This window comes from Gobius niger (genome assembly GCF_951799975.1).
Source record: "Gobius niger genome assembly, chromosome: 1".
Taxonomy (NCBI): domain Eukaryota; kingdom Metazoa; phylum Chordata; class Actinopteri; order Gobiiformes; family Gobiidae; genus Gobius; species Gobius niger.
Window position 1 is genome coordinate 57,106,291 of NC_136852.1, and position 18,928 is coordinate 57,125,218.

General features: G+C 40.1%; 3 protein-coding genes across 6 annotated transcripts; all 3 read left to right on the plus strand.

The window, feature by feature from the left end:
* Positions 1–21: 21 nt before the first annotated feature.
* On the plus strand, positions 22–8,369 carry morc2 (MORC family CW-type zinc finger 2). Of its 4 annotated transcripts, none has more exons than XM_079569914.1 (28): positions 22–152; positions 617–724; positions 798–851; positions 917–951; positions 1,024–1,092; positions 1,166–1,256; positions 1,326–1,434; positions 1,534–1,693; positions 1,775–1,886; positions 1,990–2,115; positions 2,196–2,275; positions 2,362–2,444; positions 2,519–2,604; positions 2,724–2,864; positions 2,931–3,085; positions 3,490–3,618; positions 3,697–3,802; positions 3,928–4,060; positions 4,144–4,227; positions 4,301–4,546; positions 4,629–4,874; positions 5,754–5,870; positions 6,136–6,187; positions 6,279–6,417; positions 6,491–6,658; positions 6,747–6,840; positions 6,932–7,120; positions 7,661–8,369. In XM_079569914.1, exons 2-28 carry the CDS (start codon positions 657–659, stop codon positions 7,727–7,729), a joined length of 3,141 nt encoding a protein of 1,046 aa, XP_079426040.1. In that variant the 5' UTR covers positions 22–152; positions 617–656; the 3' UTR covers positions 7,730–8,369. The 4 variants fall into 4 exon arrangements, with proteins under 4 accessions (XP_079426040.1, XP_079426043.1, XP_079426042.1 ...); XM_079569916.1 differs by having other exon boundaries at positions 33–119; XM_079569915.1 differs by having other exon boundaries at positions 41–219.
* A 341-nt stretch (positions 8,370–8,710) lies between these two features.
* LOC306973228 (acyl-CoA dehydrogenase family member 11) lies at positions 8,711–12,685 on the plus strand (the record flags this gene model as incomplete). The annotated part of the gene is made up of 14 exons (XM_079570126.1): positions 8,711–9,105; positions 9,175–9,398; positions 9,781–9,880; positions 9,944–10,061; positions 10,168–10,310; positions 10,988–11,140; positions 11,269–11,363; positions 11,437–11,536; positions 11,607–11,747; positions 11,835–11,927; positions 12,007–12,114; positions 12,194–12,365; positions 12,441–12,507; positions 12,571–12,685. The coding sequence occupies exons 1-14, from the start codon at positions 8,839–8,841 to the stop codon at positions 12,683–12,685; spliced, it is 1,896 nt and encodes a 631-aa protein (XP_079426252.1). The 5' UTR covers positions 8,711–8,838.
* Positions 12,686–13,756: 1,071 nt separating this feature from the next.
* Positions 13,757–18,847, plus strand: slc8b1 (solute carrier family 8 member B1). Its single transcript, XM_079570197.1, has 15 exons — positions 13,757–14,064; positions 14,593–14,745; positions 14,944–14,996; positions 15,284–15,341; positions 15,432–15,537; positions 15,615–15,782; positions 15,867–15,980; positions 16,049–16,123; positions 16,788–16,918; positions 16,996–17,137; positions 17,224–17,345; positions 17,445–17,598; positions 18,240–18,320; positions 18,400–18,464; positions 18,551–18,847. Exons 1-15 carry the CDS (start codon positions 14,041–14,043, stop codon positions 18,740–18,742), a joined length of 1,638 nt encoding a protein of 545 aa, XP_079426323.1. The 5' UTR covers positions 13,757–14,040; the 3' UTR covers positions 18,743–18,847.
* The last annotated feature ends 81 nt before the right edge of the window (positions 18,848–18,928 follow it).

Sequence of the window (18,928 nt, forward strand, 5' to 3'; positions counted from 1 at the left end):
ATTGGCCGTTTGTCAAAGACGAAGGCGGGATCGAGAGGAAGCCACTGTCTACCGTGTTGGAGTGTGGGGGATTTTCACGGCCTGGCTAACTGTCTCATGTTTGGGAAAGAAGAACCGAGGTGTTTCACACTATCCTGACCGGTTCCGTACAGGTGTGAGGCCGCTGCACTATCGTACTGCGTCTAACTGCCGGCAAAAGAAAGCAGTTTATTTGACTTGGTAACGACTAGCTAACATTACAGAGGTGTCGAGCTAGCTAACCGGACTGATAAAAACTCTGTCCCTCGCATTTATGAAGTTTATAGTTGGGTTAGGTATGTTATCGCGTGTTGTAAATGTGGTAAAATACACCAGTTAAAGGTGAGCAGGTAAAGTGTTGTAATAGATGGACTATTGTATAGCTTAACGTTAAATAACGACATAATTTAGCATTGCTAGTTCAGTTGCACGTAGGAGCGGTGCTAGTTGCTTTACAAGGTAGTTTGCACAGGGATGTTTAATTCAGGCCTCTCACGTGGTCATACTCACCTGAAGACAGGCTCGAGTCCAGGATGAGACATTTCCAAAATGATAAAACAAGATTTTTTGAATGTTAACATACGTGTTGTTTTCACAGGTCAAACAAAAGGCATTAAACGTTGACAAAGTAACTGACCATGGCATACTCCAGCTATAGCTCTCTGAGCAGAGCACAGCTTACCTTCGAGTACCTTCACACTAACTCGTGAGTATATTTGAACTGTTGTCAAGACTTAAGAGCAGTCATTACATACTTACCAAGAAATACATGATTTTAGCACAACTCACGAGTTTCTATTTGGAGCCCTGGCTGAGCTGGTGGACAATTCCAGGTAAATATACTTAATTACATTTTCTAAACAAATCCGATTTGTTCTAAAGACAACACATTTTTTAGGGATGCAAATGCTACACGGATTGATATCTACACAGGTATACTAACTTCATATCTGATTTATGTACAAGCTGTCTTCTGTATCAAGCATATCTACTATACATTTTCAGAAAAAAGGCCAGAGCTTCGGGGTGGCTACATGTTATGTTTTCTTGATGATGGTATTGGAATGGACCCCAGTAAGTTGTCTTTTGTAAGTCTTCCATTGTAAATGATAGTTGTTATTTGAAGCATATTTTTATTTGTTCCTAGATGAGGCAACTCATGTGATTCAGTTTGGAAAATCAAGCAAACGCTCAACAGAATCCAGCCAGATTGGCCAATATGGAAATGGACTCAAATCGTACGTTCTGTTGTGATGTGTTGTCATATTTGAGAATCTTGCTCTAAATATATATTTTTTTATCAAAAGGGGTTCGATGCGTATTGGAAAAGATTTTATCTTGTTCACTAAAAAGGGCAACACGCTTACATGCCTGTTCTTATCACGGACGTTCCATGAAGAAGAAGGCCTGGATGAGGTTGATACTTGTTGAATACGTTTTTACCATTATGTCTAATTCATACCAGTCAAATATTTATAATAGTGGAGAATGAAGCATATACCAACTGTCATTTAGGTTATTGTGCCTCTACCTTCGTGGGATCTGACGACAAAGCAGCCTCTGACCTCTGATCCAGAGAAATATGCAATAGAGACCGAGCTGATCTTCAAATACTCTCCTTTTAAAAATGAACAGCAACTCATGCAGCAATTTAACAAACTAGAAAGTAGCAGCGGTAAGAGTTCTTTTTTAATTTTGACACTTCTGTTGTAAGTGAGCTGCATATTATACTTTGTCACCATTCTATTTTTTAAAGGCACTCTTGTGATTGTCTACAACCTTAAGCTGATGGACACTAGGGAACCAGAGCTGGACTTTGAGACCGATCATCAGGATATACTGATGGCAGGAACGCCAGCTGAAGGAGTGTCAGTGTTTTTACTGTTCACGTATTGGCGAACTATTTTATTGTTCTGCTAGTCACTTTGATGCTTTGGTGGTAAGAGTCCTAACTTCCTTCTGTCTAAACAGGAAGCCAGAGCGGAGGTCATTTAGGGCATATGCAGCAGTTTTGTATATTGACCCACGAATGAGGATTTTTATCCAAAGTCATAAAGTCAGGACAAAAAGACTTTCCTGCTGTCTGTACAAACCAAGGTAATTTTTAACGTAGTGCGAAGCATGTATATTATTCTCAATAATAACTAAATAATGCATCTGCTTTTTTTTTCAACCAGACTGTACAAATATTCCTCTACTCGATTCAAAACCCGTGCCGAACAAGAGGTCAAGAAGGCAGATCACCAAGCTAAAATTGGTCGGTGCAGAACAAACACTGAATAGTGATTATTCTTATGATTTGAAATTATTTGGATCAGAGTTCTGACTTTCATTCTGTTTCAGCTGAAGAAAAGGCAAGAGAAGCTGAAAGCAAGCGCATTGCTTTGGAGGCTAAACATGGAGATGACTTGTCGAAAGATTCACGGGTATGCTACAGACTGATTTATTATAATCAAGTTATTATCATTTACATGTTTTTTCATACTCGATGTGGGTTTAGGCAATTTTGCGAAAGGTTCAGGATGCAGCCATGATGCTCCGCCGTGATGCAGAGATGAAACAAAGAATGCTGGAAGCCAAGCAAAAGTATGATTTCATAGGTTTTCATCTCTTTATTTACGACATATGTTTAGATTTATTTTATGGTTAGTTTGTTTTCAAGTGTTGCCACTTCGCAAATGTTAACTTGTTTTTCCTCATTTCAGGGCATTGAAAGAGCCTAAAGAGCTGAATTTTATATTTGGTGTAAACATTGAACAAAGAGAACTAGATGGAATGTTTATTTATAACTGCTCCCGTCTCATCAAAATGTATGAGAAGACTGGACCCCAGCTTGAGGGAGGCATGTAAGTACATAATTGTTGTCAAAAAAATGCAAACTGGGTATATGCTCATTTAATAATTTGTTCCAGGGCCTGTGGGGGCGTTGTCGGAGTGGTTGATGTTCCATATTTAGTTCTAGAGCCCACTCACAACAAACAGGATTTTGCAGATGCTAAGGAATATCGCCACCTATTGAAGTCCATGGGAGAACACCTGGCTCAGTACTGGAAGGACTCCAACATTGGTGAGCTTTGATGTCATAGTATAGCAACAGAAAATTGAGTGGCCGTGTTTGCAATGTTATTCTTGTCTTATTCTATTTCCATTGAGATTTATGCACATCCTCTATTAGCAGCAGTTGTTTGAATTGTGACAAAATTCTGGGATGGATCAATTGTTTGGCTAAATCTACAATCTAATCTTTATCACACTGCTCTGAGTGGTACATTAGCAGGTTAAGCAGCAAAGTTGAGAAAGATATCAGTAATGTGTGGCTGCAGGCCAGAGAGCATGGATACAGGAATAATAGCTACATGGGTTATATGTTATATGTACAATGCTTTTATGATATGATTGTATGATGATATGATTATAATTGTCACTCTGTTGTAATAAATTAATAACAGTGTTGTGTAAACAATGATGCAGCTCAAAAAGGCATTGTGAAGTTTTGGGATGAGTTTGGCCATCTGTCTGCCAACTGGTCCGCACCTCCTTCTTCAGAGCTAAGATACAAGCGACGCCGTGCCATGGAGATACCTGTCACTATACAGTGTGGTGAGTTACAGGCTGAATTACCTATCTTTACATGTACACTGAAAAACATTTTCTTATGTCAACTTCATCTGTGTCTAGACAAATGTTTAAAGTGGAGAACACTGCCCTTTAACATGGATGCAGTAGATAAACGGTACCCAGACAGTTGGATGTGTCTCATGAACCCAGACAGCACCCAAGACAGGTTTGGAAAATGTGTTTAAACAATAACTATACCACTATTAACACACAAAATGCAAGAGGATTCTAAATATCAACATATCAAATGTTTCTACTGGTGCCGTACGCATTGTATTTGGTCTTTTCCAGATGTGACGCCCTTGAGCAAAAGCAGAACTTGCCATGTGGAGTTTTAAAAAAAGACAAGCCAACTGCTGAGGACAAACAGAAAGAACTTGCTGAAAAAATTAAGCAGCAACAGGACAAACTACAGGCCCTGCAGGTATTTTTTGTTCCTGCTATGCACAATTAGTGTAATAATAAATTATGTTTTGTCTTGGTACATCCATTTTTTTTCTTTTTCAGAAAACAAACACTATAAAATCAGCAGCTGATATAAAAAAATTGCCTTTGAACGTCAGCATGAAGTCAACTGAAAGTACTTCTCAGGTATGTATTATTACAATAGGTTTAGCTTAAGTTCGATTTTTGATTTCACTCACTGTTTTTTTTAATGATCTAGGCAACTAGGTCGTCTGAGCGGACAATAACTCGTCCCCGTTCACCTCCACTGCCTGCTCACCTTAAAAATGCCCCTAGTGTTCCCCCGTCCCGTGCTGCCTCTCAGCGGCCCACCCGAAGCCCTGCCCCTGCTCCACCTAAACCGGAACCACCAAAGTCCAGATCTACTGCTAAGCCTGTAACGCCCACAGCAAAGCCTGCTCTCAAAGCTGCTGCCAAAACACCACCACCTAGTCGAACTTCAAAAGTAAGTAACTGTATATCACAAAAATTCTACACATTAATCCTTACGCTACTTGAACACGTTAATATCTATTACACCTTCTCAGACACCTGCCAAAGCGTCACCAGCTGCAGCTTCTGGGCAACGCAAGAGGATAACGGTGGTGCAAGACAGTGAGGAAGAGGACGATGAGGAAGAGGAAGAAGATGAGGAGGAGGAGGAAGAAGATGACAGTGAAGAGGAGAGTGAAGAAGAACCACAAACAAAGAAATCAAAGATGGCGGCTGCAGTCGCTAACCGCGGCAAAGTAGTAGAGAAAAGTCCGGCACCTAAACGAGGAAGGTTGGAGGAGGTGTGTTTCATCTAAAAACTCAATCATTTATCTTAAAGGGATATTTCAGGATTTTTGACATAGGGCCTTATTTCCTAGTTATCGAGTGTTGCTGATTTCTGGAGATATTTTTTTTTGTAATTCATGCAGTTCTGATATTTGAAGAGTTTCGTGGTGCTAGGCTAATGCAAGGCTAGCACATTTCTACAGTATCAGCGAGCTTGCATTAAAAACAGTCTGACCCGCTCCACAGTTCATCTGAGGCAAATCACTTATAACGCCAGACTAACCATACAAATATCTGTGTCGATAGAATATTTTTTGGAATATAACTGACCTTGCATCACATGAATGATCGCATTTTAGGGACTATTTTCTAGCTGATCACTCCGCCGCCGCCTAGCTTATACAACCACGAAGCTGATGCTGCTCAAATATAAGTTATTTTAAATGCAAAATGGTTAAAATTATTCTGTCGACACAGACATTTATATCGTTAGTCTGGCGTTATAAGTGATTTGCCTCAGGTGCACTGTGGAGCCGGTCACTGTTTTTAATGCAGGCTAGCTGATCGTAGAAATGCGCTAGCCTTGCACTAGCCTAGTGCCACGAAACTCTTCAAATATAAGAACTGCATGAATTACAAAAAAAATATCTCCAGAAATCAGCAACACTCTGGATAACGAGGAAATAAGGCCCTATGTCAAAAATCCTGAAATATCCCTTTAATTTTACTTGCAAATGTTTGCAGTCACATTAGTGAATTTGCTTCCATTTCCTGGTACTTTTGTGAATTATTCTACAAAATATTGAACCAACTACACATTTGTCTGTATCATGAGAGGCTAATTGAACTGCAGAACGTGAGAATTCGATTACTTTTGTCATTGAACCCTGCAGGTTAACAAACTCTCCAATTCTGTGAAGAAGGGGGTTTCTACTCCTTCAAGGCAGGCTCCAACTCCAGCGTCTTCCACTAAAGCTGTTTCCACACCTGAGCATGGTGCTAAAGCTAAGGTAGCTTTACCTGCCGCCCTCCGCTAAACTTAAGCTGGCTCGGCTGCTTTGCTTTCACACTAACGTTTTTAATCCTCGTTTGGGAGTATTTAGTAGTTTATTCTTTATCCCAAATTGTGTCTTCTTTTGAGAGATCATTTTAACCACTTTCTTTAAGCATGAACTTCTCTTCCATAGTAGACTGGTGGTGGTCTTGCACGCAGGAGGTTATATTTGAGACACAAAAAAATATATATATATTGTAATTATACAAATGTTTTTGCAGGCGCCACAGAAGGCACAAGAAGAACAAGAAGACGGCAGGAATGCTCAGAAAGGTTTGATGAGCATTAAAAATGTGTATTTTCTTTATTTTTATTCAAGTTTTTACAATGAAATTGATAAGGATGCCCGTTGCGTGTTTTGCAGATAAGGGGGTCTTAGTGGAAGTTCGAGTCAATAAAGAGTGGTTCACTGGTAAAGTTATTGCTGTTGAGGCAATCAAACAAACTGTGCGCTGGAAGGTGAAGTTTGATTATGTGCCTACATCCACACCAAAAGACAGATGGTAAGAAATGTATTACATTTATTTTTACATTGTTCACCTCCATTTAATAATGCATTATATGTTTTGTATAAAGGGTGTTTAAGGGCAGTGACGACGTGCGATTGATGAGGCCCCCATCTCCAAATTCTCTGACTCCTGACACCCAGCAGGAGACGGAGAAGGGCCCGTCTCCTATGGAGCCAGACACCACTCAACCCGGAACAAGTCGAGAGGTCACTGGCAGCCTAGTTAATATGCTCAGGTGCACTCTTCTGACACTACATCATTGTGTTAAAATGTTTGCTCTGTCTTCAAGTCAATTATTGTTGTTGTTATTATTATTTTTTCAGGACAATGCTGCATTACTTTTTCCCTCCGGTTTTCCGGATTCCTAAAGATGAAGTTAACAGCATGACCGCTGAAGAGTTAGTTTCATTTCCTTTGGTGAGTTGTAATAAACTTTAAAAAGGGCTGTAGCTCTAAAACTGTTTAGGCTGTATAATGATGCTTAACAATGTTATCTTTTGTGTTTCAGAAGGAGTATTTTCAGCAGTATGAATCCGGTCTACAGTCGCTGTGTAATTCGTATCAGAGCAGAGCAGATGCCAAGGCCAAAGCTGTGGAAGAGAAATGCAACAATAATGAAAACAAACTCAAAGAAGCAGATGAGAAACTCCAGAAACTTAGAACAAATATTGTAGCTCTTCTGCAAAAAGTACAAGAGGTAAGGCTTTTCGTAGTATATAATTGTTAATTATGCAGTCTCTAAATGTCTATTGTTGTATTATAATAAAACAAAATGTTTGTGAGGATGAGAAAAGTCCATAGGCTTTTGAACTGTCGTTTTGTTGATGGTCATATACCAAAGGAACGGCAGTGTATATGAGGATGCTCTCGATATTGTGTATAATCAATGGCATAAGGCTACAATTTTACCAAATGATTTGGCAGTAAAGCAGCATTTAATACATTATTCTTATCTTATTTTTTTATTTTATTTTTGTTGCTTTTTTATTAAACACATTTATTTACAAAAAAACAATTTACAAAATCTCTCACTTGGAGACATATGTGCAGAACAAATAGAAGTCAAATAAAAGAAAATGAGTACAAAAAAATAAATTAAGCAAAGGCACTTCAGTCAGAAGCTTAATGTCAGAGCTGTTCACGTACATTGTCTTTAGTCCTCATTCATTCTCCACAGTAGAAAATTAACTTCTTAACCAATGTTAATTGTAAAAACTGATATACTGTTGTCTTTCAGGACATTGACATTAACACAGATGACGAGCTTGATGCCTATATAGAAGATCTTCTTACCAAGGGCGATTAAAGAACAACGTGTATGCAGTATAAAGGAGACCCATCAAGTGTGTCTCTCCAAGGACAATGTTAACTCTCCCACTTTTATTATTTGTACATTATTGTCAGCTCTACTGAACTGAAGTGAGGCACAGGCAGATCCTCCTTTTTAAACTTTGTTTGTTGCTCTCCTGTGGCTCTCTTTAGTTGTTTTAATATTACATGTATTTTTTCTGTTAAAACAAGTTTATACTGTTTTAGTGTTGTTTAACCTCCTTGAAAATTTTATGTTATATCAAAAGAAAGCCTTTAGTTTGTCTAATCCATGTAACTTGTAACGGGGTGACGGGCTGATGCTCTGCATTGCCTGTATTTCAAACTTTTATTTTTGTACACTGACGCAGTAGTGCTGCCCTTCACCTCGGTTCGCCTCGGGAGCCCAGGTAAGGCTTTTACAGGTGAGTGCAACATCACGCTCGCAAAGAAATTATTTACTGGGTTTTATCAGTATCACTATTCGTTTAGACTTCTGTATAAGATTTATTTGTCCAGAAACTGTCTTTGCAAATGATACATTTTTGTTCATGTTGAAGGTGAAAGTGTGACTAATTGTTTTGATAATTGTTGCATGCATTCTGCCATTGTTCTGGACAAGACAAAATGATTCTGTATTTTTGAAAAACATACTTGCAATAAAACAGTTTCTGTTACCGCATTTTTTGTAATTATTATGATCCCCAAGTAAAGTAAATTCAATTTCTTTATATCCATTCACTACCACTGGGCCTTTTATTTTGAAATAACTGCACCGGATGTAAACACTGAAGTGTGTGAAGTATGTTTTACACAGCTGTACCTCTTCAATGTTTTCACCGTCTGCTTGTGTCAGCTGTTCAGAACGGAATACTTTGAAGCAAACTGATGATCACTTCCCTTAGTGGGGGCTTGGGGTCATTTGTGGCACGTGCGTACTTTGAAACGTCTAAAATGTAGGTGTTTTGTCTGAGTTTGCAATCGTTCTTCCTGAAAAAATCCAGTGAACTATCGGTAAAAGCTGACCTTAAACCCACTTACAAGTTGCACAATCTGAAGCGGGAGATGGGCATTTAATGTTGTATTTTTCCAGACAAATTTACAGCCATGAAGTTTTACTCAGTCCCATGTCGCGCGGTCAAGAGTGCAGTATGGCATAAGTTTCCCTGTAGTTCCCCACAGTCACTCAACCAGGTCAGATCTGCCAGTGTGGTTAAAACATTTACCAAACCACAGACGGAGCCAGCTCTTGACACTGTGCCATTCTCCAGCGCCAAAATAGGATGTTTCTTCCAAGAGAGACCCGTATTAAAGAATTCATTTCTTGAAGACGCTCTGCTCAGAGGTTACTTAAGCAGGCATCTACCACAAGAGGTGAGACATTTCGATTTTGTTAGTTGTTTCCTCCTATTTCTTGCTGCAATTTTTTTTTTGTCTTTACAGGCTGTCATTTCAGATCTGTGTGCGTTTGGGGGGCGTGTGGCGGATGAAGTAGATGGTTGGGGCAGAGACTGTGAAGTTTCTCCTCCACAACTGGTCCAGTATGACCCCTGGGGCCGCAGAGTGGACCACATTCACACCAGTGCTGCCTGGAAACGAATGAAAGATTTATCTGCACGAGAAGGACTTATTTCTATTGGCTATGAGAGACATTATGGGGAGTGGAGGTACTGTTCGTTATTAAAATGTTAATTCCAAATCCCAAGTTTAAAGGTCCATTACACAACTTCCTAGGGGGAAAAAAAGTTGATATTTAACGTTGTAGTGACCCAGCAGCTGTATTGAGTGGTCAGAATGGTGCCTTTACTTTCTATCACAGTGGTCTGTTGGACGCTCCAGGATCAATTGTTTAGTAGGTTTTCATGTGAAAGGGTAAATTGATTCTGGAGCGCCTTAGAGACCACTGTGATAAAAAGTAAAGGTGCCATGCTGACCACTACTACAAGGTCAAATACGCACAAATATAAACTTTTTCACATTAAAAGTCGCATAATGCATCTTTAAGCTTAAACTACAATGTGTTGTTTTTTTGTTTTCTGTTTTTTTTAGTCGTGTATATCAAATGAGCAAGTTGTTCCTCTTCTCTCCTTCCTCTGGCCTCTACACCTGTCCGCTGGCCATGACTGATGGAGCAGCGAAAGTTATTGAGGTGTCATTAATCTGCTTTACCTTCCAACGTACTTAGTACAAACAGCCTTTATTTGATCACTAGTCCTTAGGTATTTCTTGGCCAGTGGAGGAAGCCTTTAACCGTTTGACCACTCGTAAAGCTGAAGACTTTTGGACGTCTGGGCAGTGGATGACTGAGAGACAGGGAGGATCCGATGTGGGTCAGTGAACTTTGTGCTGTTATGGGCAGAAATGTACTTGTCAGTGCTTTTGTAAAGTATGTGGTAAATTTACATTGATTCTTTGTATTTTCACTTCATCTCTCAGCAAATGGGACTGAGACCGTGGCTGTTCCTCAAATGGATGGTTCATACAAGCTCTATGGCTATAAGTGGTTTACCTCTGCGACAGACGCAGACATGACTCTCACATTGGCCAGAGTGCAAGATGCATCAGGGTCAACTACATCGGTACAGCTCTCACACTTCTCATGTATATGACTACTTAAAGGAACAGGCCACCGTTTTTCCATACTGAGATATGTTCTTACCTGAGCTTAGACGAGTTGATACGCACCTGTCTGGTCGTTTTGCGCGACTGAGCGCATGCACAAATATCAAAGATGTTGTTAGCATTTGGCCTCTCCCAACATATTCCTATAGCTCCAAACAAGGGTGAAGTTGGAAGCTCTTCCACGGGCCAGACAGGTATGTATCAACTCATCTAAGCTCAGGTAAGAACATATCACAGTATGGAAAAACTGTGCCCTCAGTCACGCAAAAAGACCAAGGATGTCGATAGCATTTGGCCTCTCCCAATGTATTCCTATTGCTCCAAATGGGGTGAAGTTAGAAGCGACTAAGCTCTTCCACGGGCCCGCACAAAGACCAGACAGGTACGTATCAACTCGTCTAAGCTCAGGTTAGAACATATCTCAGTATGGAGAAACGGTGGCCTGTTCCTTTAAGTCAGCAAAAGTAGTTCCCAAAGTGAGTGGGGGACACAAGGCCATGAACTGGTTGTCCAGATGATTTTGATTAATCTATTTTAATTATACTGATACCTGAGTAAATGTTTTTGTCCCTCCTCTACCCAACTCCATAAAGATACACAGTAAATGTCCTGTCTTTACTTCTTGCATGTTCAGGGTAGCCGTGGCCTGTCATTGTTTTATGCTGAAGTGTGTCGAGATGAGAGCGGCCAGTTGAAAGGCATAGAGGTGCAAAAACTCAAGGACAAGCTGGGCACCAGACAGATGCCGACTGCGGAGTTGCTTCTCGATAGTCTGCCAGCTCACAGGGTTAGTTACACAGAGAACCTCCTCCTCTTCACTGAATTGGTTACTGTAAATAAAGGGCAGGCAGTGCTTAATAACTCAATTATTCATCTTAGCATTGTCTTGACATGTGATTTAATGTTGCTGGTCAGATTTCTGCAGAAGGAAGGGGCGTGGCTTCAATTGCAAACATGCTGACAATTACCAGGATCCACAACAGTCTGTCTGCAGCGGGCGCAATGCGAAGGCAAGACGCAAAGTTCAATTGTCAATTCTACTTTCATACAATTGAACTAACCTTTATGATTATGTGTTGTCAGGGTTGTCCAGCTTGCGCGTGACTATGCTACTCGCCGCAGAGCTTTTGGGAAGCTTCTTAAAGACCACCCGCTTCATGTGCAAACCCTTGCCAGGATGGAGGTGACACGCACCTATGGCGATAATACTACACTTTAGTGGTTTTCTATTGCCATGTCATTGTTTCTTTCAGGTTGAGACTCGCGCAGCCTTTCTCTTAGTAATGGACGTGTGTCGTCTTTTGGGCAAGGAGGAAACTGGCATCGCAACAGAACTCGACACACACCTCCTGCGTCTTCTCACACCTGTAGTGAAATTGTACACCGGTAAGCAGGTATGTTTTAGACAAGCTGTTGTAACATACCACTGTTCCTGTCTTCTGTCTGTGCTCATTTTTTGGCAACATACATTTTTGTTTTAGGCAGTGGCGGTTGTGTCTGAGGGCTTGGAAAGCTTTGGTGGACAGGGCTATATTGAAGATACTGGGTTGCCAGGACTTCTTCGAGATGCACAGGTCATAGCAAGTAATCTAAATAAAACAGATGCACTTACTCTACGTATTGATTAGAATTTTTTTTAAATGTGATCTCTAGGTGTTGAGCATTTGGGAAGGCACAACAAATGTCCTGTCTTTGGACGTGCTCCGGTGTGTGGCGCGCAGTGCAGGCATGGTTTTTCATGCATATTTTAGCCACACCAAGGTAGCGTGCAACTTGTCAAACTGAGATTATTTAAGAATCTGTGCAAACAAGGGAATGTGACCGCTTGTTTTCGTCTTAGTCCCTTCTTGCAGGTGCATCAGGAGTTTGCACATTGTCTCCTGCAGTCCAAGCAGTACATGGTGCTCTCTCTAAACTTGAGCTAGTAGCACAGGACGCTGTCACCAAAGAGTCCAGCTTTCTTGATTTGGCGGCGAGAGATCTGGCATATAGTTTGGCTCGTATCTATGCAGGTTGGTAAAAATGTAGAAAAGAAAAAAAGGACATAAATACAGCAGCGTTTACTCTTCAGTGTGACCTTTCCATAGGTGCCCTTCTCATTGATCACGCATCTTGGAAAGGAGCATCTCCAGCGGACATCTACACAGCTCTAAGGTAAAGAGACTGCATTCTAATGTGGGAGATGCTGATGAATTAATCTCGCACATTTTGTCACAGGTGGTGCGAACAGGATTTGTGTCCTGTGGCAACTAATAAAGAGAAAGGCTGGTATAACTCGGGCACGCCACTTCACGATGCAGCATTGGTGTACGACCAGCAAATACATGGCTAATTCTTAAATTTAAAACAACATTTTGAATAGTATTAGATATATATGATTTTTTTTTTTTTTAAGTAATATCCAAGTTGCTAATATACTGACCTGTAGCTACAGCACAACTATTTAACACATGTTAAAGCCACACCGCGTAGAATTTTACCCAATAAATAAAATTGAAATACAAACATTTATTTCATGACAGATATTTTCATCATAGAAAAATACCGCATACAGACAATCATTTATGAGTCTCACCCCGCTAAGATATGACTGTGAACTTTACTGGGAGCGGGTACGTCTCCAGCTCGTCTCCATTGAGATGTGACGAAAGGCAGTAGAATTTGAGATTTAAACAGGTCAGTTTCTCATCCAAGTCCATTCTTTTAGGCTATTTTTTGATGTTTATAGTTTCACTTCCTTATTTGACACTGACAGGATGTTACATAGAGAGAGGCAAACAACTTTAAACTGCTAAAAAAAAAAAAAAAAAAACTGATGCCGTGCCAACCATGTTAAGTCAATGGGAAATGAGTCAAACTGCTGTGGAACTTTACCTTTATCTATGTCACTTCCTGTCAGCAGCTTAAATATTCAAATAACTTTTCTGCCCATTTTTACATAAAAATTGCTGCTTCTCTGAAATGAAATGATAATTATGCAACTGATGAACTTGCAACTTGCAAATAAGTCATATTTTCAAAAGCATTTAAACCTGCACCATGACACTTTGACAATGTGATATTGGAAAATGTCAATAAAAATCTGTGTGAAAAGGTGGTATTTAAGATTTGTTGTAAATTTTGAGCTCCTCACATCACAATATATGTATTATTATTATTACTTTTAATTCACTACACAAATTTTCATGTATGTTTTGGTATTATTATTATTTTTTGTTTAAGTGCGTTACCGTGGCAACACAACTTTTTTTTTATTTTATCGAAATGGTTCGGGTACATGGACATGAGTGACATAACGATTAATGTTGATAGAAAATGTTATGAAGTAGTAAATAAGTAAATCCTGAGCTCAGACAGTTCCGTGAACGCACCACGTTAGTAAAACGTCAGTGGGCGGAGTTAAGCGTTGGTGACGAGGACACTGGCTAAATGTAAAAACACTGGACTTGTGACTGGGCCACTCTGTTTAGCAATGACTGTGAATACATTGTTGTAGATTTTGATCAACAAAGAGCTAAACAGCGGCTTGTCGCCAGAATGAGCGCGTCCCGGGATAAATCGTCGGCAATGCAACGACATTAATTGTTTTTCTAGGTGTTTTTCCCCATTATATTTTCGCCTGTCAGGTGGCTCCCATGTTTTCAGGAAGGACATTTTTGACTTAACGCATTCAACACAAGACAGACCATGACGTCGCAAACCACGGACGAGGTTGGTGAATGAACATGAGCTGCTACAAATTTCTGTTTACACTTTCCTCAGTGAACATTGCGTCCTCCAGGCTCCAACTCTGCTGCTTTTATTTTACCAGCCTCATGTTCTCTTGCCTCATTTCCACGGAATCAGATTTCTGCCCCACTGACACATTGCTCTCATTGTATTTTTTTAAATACATTGATTTTTATTCAAGTCCCTTCATCTCACTGAGGCTCACCTTTGAAATGCTGAAGTGGTCAAGACTGACAAAGGCTTTGATTTTGTGTCACAACATGCATTTTTGACATGGGCTCCATACATCTACATGCTCTTTGACATGTCACGTGGTTCTCCTATTAAGTGCTTTGACTAGTTAATTTATACTTATACCATAAACCCAATACAAGCCAGCAAAATGTGTAATTTGGATCCAATTCAGTGTTTAATTTTGTTCTCCATAGTCTAATAACAGACACTGTGGGCATATTAATGTCAGGTTCAATGTAGCCTAATATTTAAAATGTCTCTTTGTCTCCTGTTTAGTGCGATGTGGTGATGCGCTTGAATGTGAGCGAGCGCTGTGGTTTTGTGAAGAACACCTCAGATTGTAACGTGGAGGAGAGCTTCATCAACTACATCCATTTGGCCTTTTGTCTGCTGCCCCCGAATCTCACCCCTCTCACTGTGACCCTTTGCGTAAGTATCAGTGTCTGAATGAAGTGAAATCAAGTGAGAGCAGGGACTTGACATTCACATTATGAGGAACTTCACTGTACTGTGAAGCTTCACTTCTCTGTACAAGCGGTTTGTCGAGGCAGCTTTAATTTATCCTTGTGTGGACATGGTGCAAATGCATAAGATTTCTTTAGTAAAATTAACTTTTTTATTTTTCAGATGATTTGGCTCCTCTTCCTGTTTATTATCCTTGGACTCACTGCATCTAAGTTGTGAGTTTGATTTAATGTACATTCAGTAGAAACTTAATGGCAAGTAGCATAATGAACCTCCCCGATTAGTTTCAGCTTTTTAGTTTTACTTTCAGTGCACTCTATACCCACGATGTTATAGTCACATGATAACAGTCATGTGACGGTGCTGCTGTGATTGTTTCCTTAGAGTTGGACTTTTAGCACTAGTCTCTGTTTGTTGTAACAACTATAACTGGGAACTGAATCCGATTCAAAGCATTTGTAGTTATGGCATTATTAACTTCTCCTTTTGTCTCGGTCAACAGTTTCTGTCCAAATCTGTCAGCCATCTCTACCAGTCTGCGCCTCACTCACACTGTAGCTGTATCCTTTTTATTGTTACAGATAAATATAATTTCCTCTGTGTCACTTCCATTTTACACACAGTAATTCGGCCCTTAACTGCACTTGTAGGGTGTGACGTTTTTGGCTCTTGGTAATGGAGCTCCTGACATCTTTAGTGCGTTGGCAGCTATCTCTCGTCCACACACAGCTGGACTGGCAGTGGGAGCATTATTTGGTGAGTGTAGTAGCTGATAAACGCCACATCTCAGTCATCCTTTGCATTTTCATATTTGCATCTTCCTTTCTCTGCAGGTGCTGGCATTTTTGTTACCACAGTTGTTGCAGGCAGTGTGGCGCTGGTGAAACCTTTTGCTTTGGCGTCGCGTCCATTTCTCCGCGACGTGATCTTCTACATGTCCGCAGTGTTTTGGACATTTGTTATTTTATACAGAGGCACCATTTCCCTGGGAGAAACGCTGGGTATATTCAATATTGGTTGATAGTTTGCACTGAATTCTTCTTGATATCATGCTCATAGACTTTGTTTACCCTGACTTTCTTTAGGATACCTGAGCCTCTACATCGTGTATGTGCTGACAGTCATTATAGGTACCATTATCTACAATCAACAGAAACGCTCACTGAACTCAACAGTTCAAGCAGCTCCACAAATGCCAGGTGCGCATCAGATCACACCCTTCAGGTTCAAAAATGTTGTAATAATATAACTTTATGTCTGTTTTTAGATTATCAATCATCTGACACATCTGACGACGATGAGTTACCTTCTTTAAGTCCCAGGTTTATTCCACATGATTATGGTAGGAAAGCTCATTTCAATATATCAGCATGCCAGTCCTCATTTAACCTCTTTCCCCCCACTTTAACCGAGTGGATCTATAAAAGTTTACAGCGTATAGGCCAGTGTAATGCCTCATTGGAAAGCTAAGGCCGACAAAACTGATCCCATCTTTTTTATTGCGTTGCCGCTGCTTTTTTTGGTCCCATTTTTGACAAATCTTTTGTCGTGTTTGTTTTTTTTTGCTTTTTGTTCTTTTTGTTCTTTTTCATCGTTTTCTCTGTTGCTTTTTTTGTCTTGGTTTCGTCACTTATTTGTTGCAGTTTTGTTGTATTTTCATCCTTGTTTTCGTCACTGACCTGACTGGGGACAGGTGCTGGAACACTGGAGAGAGTCTCTTTATGTTCATTTCTTTGGATCTGGCAATCCTCAGTGTGGGAATCATTCTGCTTTCTGATTGGATAATCGTCTTGAGAACCAAAGCAATGATAGTGTGAACATAATGACCTTTTACATAATGTTAAATGTTTTCAACAAAACAATCAGTAAAGCCAATATTTGATTTGAAAATGTTTCCCTCATATGTGGGTTATGTTTATGAAATATTTGGAAATTTTAGAAACACAATTTTCAATCTTACCTTATCCTACCTTTTTAAATTCAAATGTTGTGTGTTTTTCTTTCAGAGACTGAATACAGACCACTTCTGCCATATTCAGAATCAACAAGTCAAATCTTCCTTGGCTCTCTAAACCCAATAGACAGCGGGAAGTGGAGGAGAAAACCCATGAAATGGAAAGCTTTGAAAATATTCAAGGTCTTTTCCTGTTAAACTTGGAACAAATAAAGTATGTAAAATTCAGAGAATGTGCTAAAATTGTTTTCTACCCTTAGACACCTCTGGAGTTTCTGCTGCTGCTCTGTATCCCAGTTGTTGATCCAGATAAAGAGGACAAAAATTGGAAGCGCCCACTCAACTGCCTTCACCTGGTCACAGCTCCGTTGATGTGTCTTTTCGCGTTCCAGTCTGGGGCCTGTAAGTGCCACTGACCTCACTCACAGTCATGCAGGTTCTCTGTGCTCCACCGGGGTACGCATCATGACGTAATCTGTCATTTTCAGATGGGCATTTCATGATCCAAGGGCAGTTCCCTCTTTGGCTTCTGTTTTTACTCCTGGGTCTTTTCTTGTCTGCGATCCTGTTTTGCACCACGACCAATGACCACCCTCCATCCTACCACTGTGTACGTAACCAGTGTACATTTGCTGCATATAACTTGCCACCAATACGATCTGCCATTCGTTCTATTGTGATAATGGAATTTTACTCTCGTGTCCACCAGCTTTTTGCAATTTTAGGTTTTGTGACCAGTGCTTTGTTGATCAGCGCTGCAGCATCAGAAGTGGTCAGTCTTTTGCATATGCTGGGGGTCGTCTTGACTCTCAGCAACACTGTGCTTGGATTGACTCTCCTGGCTTGGGGAAACAGCATAGGAGGTACTTACATATACATAGACATAGACATAGACATAGACATAGACATAGACATATCTCTGGAGCAGTTGTGCCCGCCTCAAAACTAGGCAGATTCCATATCACAAATATTTAGGACATTTTAGCTTCTAAGTTGTTAGGGTAAATCTTAACCTCTTAACCCCCACCTGAACCGACCACATTTTCTCCAGCTTGGCTTTACCCAAATCTAAAAGCTTCTTGAAAATAGTGTCAAAAACAGGGAAACTAGGATGAAAACACGACAAAAGAGCGACAAAAATGTGACGACAATGCAACAAAAAAAGGGACAAAAGAACAACAAACACATGCCGGAAAAGCAACATTAACAAAACAGAAAAGCGACATAAAAAGAGACGAAAACATGAAACAAACCTGCCAACAACGCAACAAAAAGTGAGGCATTAGTTACACTGAAGCTTTTCGATATGGATGCAGCTGAACTGGAGACAATGCACTCAGTTAAGAGGTTAAAATGATGTGTTTTATGAGCTGTATTCATCAAATAAGAACTGAAGAAATGAATGAGAACTTGACTTCCCGAGTGGGTTTGATGTGGTCAGACCGGGTGAGCTCCTTAAAATCTCCTGCAGTTTAACATTGTATATTTGCATCTCCTTTGACAGACTGTTTTTCTGACATTACCTTGGCCAAGCAGGGTTACCCACGGATGGCCATATCTGCCTGCTTTGGAGGAATCATTTTCAGTATCCTTGTTTTCAGCAGGTTTGTGAGAAATGTTGTTTATAAAATGAAAGCTCTGACCTCCTTGACTGAAACGCACAGACATGGTGTTTGGGGTGGGCTTAGGATGTTTGGCGCAGAGGTTTGAAACACATGCTGAAGTGCAGGTAATCGAACACCGTATATAATTGTGCAGGTTATGGTTAATTGAGTTTATAATTGTTTTGGAGCTGATACTTTCCCCTGATTACAGATTGAACCAGAGGGTGATCTGCCCTGGGTCCTGGCAGCGTCGCTGGGTTTGTCTCTGGTTTTCTCCTTCATTTTTGTGCCACTGAGGAACTTCCACGTGGGGAGGCATTATGGAATTTTTCTTCTGCTTTTCTATTTCACTTTCCTTATTGTTGCTCTTCTTACGGAGTTTAATATTATTAAGTTTCAGTGAAAAATCATGAATGAACTGACGATGTTATGTCTTTTCACTTGAGTGCCAGTATGACTAAACGAGGAACACTTTACGAGATTATAAAAATACACTTAAGTTTATAATATAAAAGGTGATTAATAAATTATTTTTGTTTGACATTTGGATTTTGTTTTTACTACAATCAATATCCCCCCTGGAACCGCC

Coding starts and splice junctions, on each gene's coding strand:
- slc8b1 (XM_079570197.1), top strand. CDS start 14,041: ATGACGTCGCAAACCACGGACGAG. Junction 14,997..15,283: donor GGACTCACTGCATCTAAGTT/GTGAGTTTGATT, acceptor CTCGGTCAACAG/TTTCTGTCCAAATCTGTCAG. Junction 15,342..15,431: donor GCCTCACTCACACTGTAGCT/GTATCCTTTTTA, acceptor CTGCACTTGTAG/GGTGTGACGTTTTTGGCTCT.
- morc2 (XM_079569914.1), top strand. CDS start 657: ATGGCATACTCCAGCTATAGCTCTCTGAGCAGAGCACAGCTTACCTTC. Junction 952..1,023: donor ACGGATTGATATCTACACAG/GTATACTAACTT, acceptor ATACATTTTCAG/AAAAAAGGCCAGAGCTTCGG. Junction 6,841..6,931: donor AGTTAGTTTCATTTCCTTTG/GTGAGTTGTAAT, acceptor TTTGTGTTTCAG/AAGGAGTATTTTCAGCAGTA.